At 38.8% G+C, this 7,253-nt stretch overlaps 1 protein-coding gene across 1 annotated transcript in view; it reads right to left on the minus strand.

Annotated features, from left to right (window-relative positions):
- Window positions 1–7,026, minus strand: part of utp20 (UTP20 small subunit processome component) — a 44,276-nt gene extending 37,250 nt beyond the window's left edge. Inside the window, exons 1-12 of the mRNA XM_055006414.1 lie at window positions 6,806–7,026; window positions 6,528–6,608; window positions 6,377–6,443; window positions 3,936–4,068; window positions 3,639–3,827; window positions 2,505–2,586; window positions 2,178–2,315; window positions 1,351–1,506; window positions 1,102–1,254; window positions 887–1,021; window positions 728–805; window positions 472–650 (exon numbers count right to left, since the gene is read on the minus strand). Of these exons, the coding sequence (XP_054862389.1) occupies window positions 472–650; window positions 728–805; window positions 887–1,021; window positions 1,102–1,254; window positions 1,351–1,506; window positions 2,178–2,315; window positions 2,505–2,586; window positions 3,639–3,827; window positions 3,936–4,068; window positions 6,377–6,443; window positions 6,528–6,608; window positions 6,806–6,856 (1,442 nt within the window). The 5' untranslated portion in view covers window positions 6,857–7,026. The remainder of the gene's footprint in view (window positions 1–471; window positions 651–727; window positions 806–886; window positions 1,022–1,101; window positions 1,255–1,350; window positions 1,507–2,177; window positions 2,316–2,504; window positions 2,587–3,638; window positions 3,828–3,935; window positions 4,069–6,376; window positions 6,444–6,527; window positions 6,609–6,805) is intronic.
- Between the last annotated feature and the right edge of the window lie 227 nt (window positions 7,027–7,253).

Genomic DNA, 7,253 nt, shown 5'->3' on the forward strand with positions numbered 1-7,253 from the left:
GTAAAGTCCACATAATTTTTTTTCACTTTTTGTGGAATCTAGTTACTGCAAATGGTTTATTTTTAAAATTAAACATGTAGAATAAAGTCATTTTGGTGAAATATTTTAATATTAGGGGTAGATTTAGTTCAATTTGCTGACAAATGGGTTTTATTGGATGGTTTTACGAATGTATTTTTTATGAATGTTTTTATACTGATGGTCTTACATGTTATGTGTTTTTAAACTTATTTTTATTTATTTACGCCGTTGTCATTGTCTTATACAATGACAATAAAGACATTCTGATTCAGATTCTTTGTGATTTGGCAGTTTCTGGCTCTGATAAATGGTGTAATTTGGGGGATTTCTTGAAGATAACATGCTTTTCAAATTCGCCAGCAAGTTTTTGAGTTCAGAGGTTTAAACGTGTAAAAAAAAAAAAATTTTTATAGAGAATTTTACTGATTAGAGTATCCTGTAGTATCTCACCCTGTGGTGTGTCCAGTGAAGAGCAGTGGGTAGGTTTCAAAGGCCATGGAGCCGTCTGTGGGAGGCGGAGCTTTGGCAAGGATCAGACTGACCAGAACTTCCAGACTGCTGTGGCGACTCAGGGAGTCTCCACGGGAGAATAAACCGGCGGTGAAGCGCAGCAGGCTGGGCAGGAAGAGCTGGAGTAGAGTGGAGGTTAGTCAGGGAAACAAAGAACCACATGAAAACACCAGATAGATCTCTAGAGTGAACTCACCTGTTCAAACTGGTTCATGGTGAACATCTCCTTGGTGAACTCCAGTTTCAGATCTTGTTCGATTGTGCTGCTAAACACCTGGTGAAGAAGAGATAATAAATCTGTACACAAGCTTCAGGCAGCTGTTTCATTTCATTTCATCCGTTTGCTTAAACATACCTTCTGCACGATCTCCTGGATGAGAGCTCTGGGCAGGTTGATGTTCTCCCCGAGCAGCAGAGACGAGGCGATTTGAAGGAGAGGTCGGCAGCAGGGAGTCGACAAAGACGAGCTCTGAATCAACTTCAACACCGTCTGCAGGCACAAAAAACACAGTTTTAACTTCAGGCTTTCAAACGTGACAAAATCTAACAAATTAGGTGTCGATTTCTGACCTGGCAGACGGCTTCAGGTTTGGTGATCTTGGCTCCGTCTTTGTGCGACACCAGTGTGTGGAGGATGAACAGCAGCCTCTCCAGCTGCTCAGTGGCCAAATCTGCATCTTCACCTTTCGCCTCCATGACAGCTAAAACCTCCGTAACACTGACCTGTACACAGGGAAACACCGACATCAGATATTCAGTACTAACAATCTGGATATGGTTTTTGAATAAGGACTAGATAGTTAAAGCGTCTGGCCTTACTTGAAGAGACTCCCACAAAACCAGAAAGTGTTCTCGGTCAACGTGACCGGAGGCAGCCTGAGCCATGTGATCCAGAGCGTCCCGGACACTGTTCCACGGCAGGGACACTCCACGGCTGGTTGCAGGACCGAGCTTATGCAAAGCAACAGGAAAAGCCTGGAAAGATGGGTGCAGAGAAACAGGAAAGCTAAGCTCAGCTAGAACTATTAAAAACTAAATTCTTGTGCCAGATATTGCTCAAAAACAATTACAATAATAATAGCATAGCAGATTATTTAGCTAAAACAAAACTAACATACAAAAATATGAAGCAATACTTGCAATGATATTGAAGTAATAAAGTAATATTGCATGTGATTATGCAAAATTGAACAGGAAATTAAAATATTGCACGATACTGAAACTGATACTGCACATACGATTAGGAAACCAATATTGCAATGAAATCTCTATACATATTTATGTTATTTTCAGTGTTAAGAGTCTGATGTTTCCGCCAAAACTTGGAATTAAAGCTTTTATAAGACTGTGTACAAAAAGCAAAAATCAAGTTTAAATTTGGCTGCCATCTCACCCAAGTAGTTTACTTGTGCACAGGTACACAGCTCCTAGTGCTCCTGTACATTGGAAAGCGTGTCAAGGACAAACTGCAATGACTGCTGGATCTGGACCGTGACACTTGAATTTCATTTTAGGCAAAAATACACACCTCCAAGTGTTCAAAACGGGCCTTTCAAAAAGTGTTTAAATGTAGCAGGAGCACTTTGAGCAGTGTGCCGTTGAAAAGGGAAACTATGTCAAAGCCACTCTGCCGACAAGAAACTTACAGTTGCAGCACAGGAATGGAACATGTTTCGGACTCCTTTGCACATCTCGAACAGCAGCTGACCCGCTCCCTCCACCTTGTCAGGATGTTCCTCCAAGTCTGAGAAGACATGAGTCAGGAGGGCATCAAGATCTGGAACCTGTGGGACCAAACGAGACGTATCAGAATAAACAAATGAACACACCATAGAAACTAAAATAAATTTTGTACAAGAAACTACAGAGAAAATACCTACAACATAATATTCATTCAAGCAAGTTAAATTCATCACAACGCTTCCAAAACAATGAGGATATGAATTCATATCCAACCACAGGTAAGTACGCACCTTTCTCATCAAAAAAGAGAAGCTCTCTGCTGCAAACTTGCGGATGTGTTCCTTCTTGTGTGCCAACAGTGTGCTGTACAAACTGTGGAGTGGTAAAAGATACAATTTTCAACCAACATCTCACTTGCATTTTTACAGTGTGAGAAAAGAATTCTTTCTACTATGTGAACAAGAAAAGACACAGTAATAAAAACAAGCCATTTTCATACATATAGACCTCTTTGGCATTCCACACTTGCGTTTGTCACTTTACATTTGTCCATTTGTTGAACTGAATTTAAAGCTCTTATTTGAAAATATTCTTGTTTTGCTTAAACTCTGAAGCCCCAAACCCACCAGTGGTTTTAAGAATCAATTCATCATTTTAAAAATTGCCAAAAATACACTATTTATCATAGAAAGAAACCGTAAAAACAGAAAGAATCATTGGATTTTTAACTTTCTAACAGTTGCTGCACTACTCATGATTTTTTTTAATTTCTAAGCTCAAAATCATGTTATTTCATTTAACCTACATCCCATTTAAAATTTGCCAAATATATAACTGTTTTCGCTAACGAGACTTTGTAAAAAACAAAAAAAAAAAACTGTGCTCCTCAGTGCAACCAGGAAGTCATGAACAACTGAGCTGTGACCAACAGTCACATCTCTAAAATTCTGGCGATTTTTCAGCTGAACTGCAGGCTGTTTTCACACAGAACAGACAGGAGACAAGTCTGGAGACAAAATTAAGACGTGAGCAGGAAAATATCTGTAGTAAGTAATTTTTCTTCCCAATATTGCTAACATGTCTACATGTTAATTCCAGATTTTTTAATTTTATGTAAAAGACATAAATAAAGAAAATTCAACTCTGGCTGTTTCTGTTTTATGAAATATGGTATTAATACTTTGTTAAGCTAAATAAAGGGTATTTTCTGAATTCTCTCTACTTCTACTCATAGTTGCACTGTTTACAAAGAGGTGCAGGATGAGAATAAGCTTACAGTGAACTTAAAAAGCAAACAAATGTCCAGAAACTGTTTGGGATTTCGACGGTTCAATTAAAATTAAATATAAATATTTTAATTGTAACTCAAATGACATGTCTGTCGATGGAAAAAGAATGTCTCATCTGACTCCATCTTGTCTCACCTGTAGATGTTGGTCATGTCCTTCACCATGAGCCTCCACAGGTATTTGTAGAGGTAAGACAGGCAGGTAAACGACCACTCCAGCACCTCCGTGTCCTTCGTCTCCAGCAGGGATGTGATCAGAAGGAAGAAATCGGGGAAGTGAGGATAGAAGTCAGTCTGCAGGTCTCTGGCCAGCTGCACCACCAGGCTGGAGGAGGAAAGAGAAGAGTGGAAGGAAAGGAATTAAGACTAATTAAACCTGTATTGATCATTTTAAAGTAAGAAAGGTCTTCTTGTTAATATGAAAAACACTCACTCCAGCAGCGGTTGGTAGGCCAGACTCTCCTTGACTGCCAGGTGTGTTTTCAGACTTTCCACTACAGACTTCTGGTGGAACACCAGCATGTTGAAAGACTGGCTTTTGTTGGACACCTCTTTCAAAAAAGTAGCTACAAAGAAAAGACATCAGATTTAGACGAGCTACAAAGACAAACCAAGTTCAGTAGCGAACAAGTTAAAAGTTGCTCTTATAAAAATGCTTTTTGTAAGGTGAAAGGACATTACACTTTACACAAGGGCTGAATGACTTGTGAAAAATATCTACATGTGAGTTTAGAGACTGATATTTGATTTTATTTGCAATATAGCTGTTTAAAGTCCAAGTTTCAGTTCAATATTCACTGTGTAGTAGAATTAAAGGTGCCATATTGTGTTAATTTTCAGCAAATTAATGAAAGTTTTACATGTCTACAGAATGCGTCTTTCAGTTTTTCAGCTTAAAATATAACAAAGATGGTCAATTTCACCATGACTCTATGACCTTTGGTTTTTATTCCAGTTCTTAATGGGTTGTTTCACTGTCTGTAGCTTTGAATGTAGCTGAGCAGCTGCTGTTCACCCTCCCTTCAGGAAGAAAACTCCCTCTGTGTCTTTGATTGACAGCATGAAGTTAAATAGTTGAGTGAGTGTCTGAGACCAGAACTTTGTCATGCTTCTAACTTTCTCTTTGATTGCTTATTTGACATGGAAATATCTGCAAATTCACAGCACAGATGCTGTTTTTAAATAATGTGTTTGGTGAGTTTGTCAAAGTGAGCAGTTTGGCTGGTGCTCATTTGAATACAGCTAAGTATGTAATCTTATTGTGCTACGTTTCAGTCGCTATTACATACCAACATGGACTAACATGGCGGCTCAGATGTAAACTTTCTTTTTAATATGAAAACAGGTCAGTGATAAGTATTGCGAGGCATTGTTCCTCCACTCCTCCCACTGAATTTGCATAAAGCAGAAGTCAAGTCTATTTTAAGCAAATGAGCTGCAGGCAGTTCCAGGGAGACGCGTCACAGTGCAACCAGCATTCAACACGGTGCGTTTCACATAAATAATGGATGGGACGTGAAAAATTGACAGATCTTGTGGACATGTACCATGAGGACTTTGCTGTCGTTCGTGGTGACACTGCCATCAACAATGAAGGTAATCCACTCAAACTTTAGTTTCTATTAAGCTGGGAATGTGTAGTGTAATATATTTTGAGTATGATATGCTAGAAGCAAAAGATGATATAATTACGGCAAATGCTGTTTAACTGAAGAATAGAGTCAGACGTGTGTATGAACTATATAATGATGAAGGTTCTAGCAATCACTGATGTTTTGATGGTATTGTGTAATATACAGGAACACCTGTGCTTTATGGGTTAGAGATCTCCAAATCTAAATAGGACAGTGGGGTAGGACAAAAGAGGTAAGATCCTGTGGGACTTTAAGCTCCAAAATTATGTAGTGTAATATTTGTTGGGTACGATGTGCTAAAAGTAAAAGATGATATAATTCTGGCAAATGCTATTAGACTGAGGACCAGAGTTAAAACATATGTATAAAAGACATAATGATGAATATTCTAGTAATGACTGATGTTTTGATGGTATGGTGTGTGTCTGTGGAGGACACACACGCGCACAGCTGGAAGATCATAAAGTAAAACATGTATTGTTGGTGTGAAGACAAATCACATGCTTTTCTGAAAATGATGTGTGGTGTACTCAAAGCATAATAGTGTAAGCTTAAAGCAACATAACTTTTAAAAGAGGTGTATGAGAAACTTAACAGTACATAATGCTATATTATGCATGAAATCTGTCACAAAATAATGAGGGTATGATGGGAAGTAAAAGTCTGAACATATCTGGGCATATTCTCTGTGAAACATGACCTAATGATAACTTAATGCACATGTATTCTGTAGGGAGTGATCTAAGAATGAAATATGATAGCTTGACGTCATGATCTGACCAATAGATTTAGAAAAGTATAATGGTGTCAAAACTGCCGCTCCTATCGTACGCCCTGTAGGCGTGGAAAAATGACCAACTCTCAGCATAAAAGGCGATGCACAGCTCAGTATCTCTGCTTTTTCATGGGGTGTTAATCACTGCTAAGAACTACTCCTGGATTTTTGTTGACAATAAATCCTGCTGCCTCCAAATGCTGACTTCTCTTGGTGATTGGTTGAAGATCTTTAATGTTTGAACGCGATCAAGTCTAAGACTCTGACCCTTGATTTGTGACTTAGTTCACACTTCATCAAATGCACAAAGACTCTTGTGTTCACTCTGGTCGTCAACAGCAGAATATTTTGTGTTTTTTTTCTCATAGGACGATGGCATGAAATTGTTAATACACAGACAGACAAGCTGAAATAACCGCCTTTGGATAATAAACTGATGAATGTTGAGTTCTGCTCTTTACGTACTGAAATGCTCGGTCAAGTTGAGGTCCCTCCATTTTGCCAGTCCTTCAGAGAAATATGTTTCTACCTCCTGCAAAGGGAGAAAAAAACACTCATGACAAGCCAGAGGCAAACAGGGTTAAATAGACATAGCATCAATATTCTGGTTACTGACCTCAGCATAAGCTCCAGTTCTGTCAATACGATGGATGACATCGATGTTAACATTGGCAAGCCGTTCAGCAAAAGTGAGAAACTGAAAAAAAGAAGTTAAATGAATTTAAATGCTGCTACAGGCTGGACACAAACTGTAATGTGCTCATTTCAGATAATTTATTTTCTGTTTTTGTGGACTATCGGTGTAATAAAGCTGGTTAAAGCGATGCTAAACTAATAAAGTGGATTTTTATTTTCTTATTTACTACGTTAGCATCATGCTGTTGTGTTTCCTACCCTGAATGTGTTCTCCGATCTGTGATACGAAGACTTGGATTTGATCTTCATCTTGGCCTCGTTGCTCGAAGTGAACCAAATATCGATATGCGGTTTAAACAATTCATGAAAACTCCGATTTGTTTGGTTTTTCGTTTAGCTAATGCTACAACTGTTTATACACACGCCGACGCCAGGACGCCGCCATGCTTTCCAAAGCATGACGGGAAAAGTCGTCCTCGTGTTGGACGAAAAGCGGAGTTGGACGTTTCGGGCTCCGTCACTTCCGGATTCATTTCAAGCTCCGTTACTTCCGGAATCGTTTCGCCGGGGGGGGGGGGTCCTCGGCGTAGATTTTAGGATGTTTTAGTTCCATACAGTCAGTTTTCCGAATAAGTTACACCTACTTTCAGGTTAATTAAGTTTAATATAGTTTACAGAACAAATACAATTTGTTTCAGTTATTATA

This window comes from Amphiprion ocellaris, chromosome 21 (genome assembly GCF_022539595.1).
Source record: "Amphiprion ocellaris isolate individual 3 ecotype Okinawa chromosome 21, ASM2253959v1, whole genome shotgun sequence".
NCBI lineage: Eukaryota > Metazoa > Chordata > Actinopteri > Pomacentridae > Amphiprion > Amphiprion ocellaris.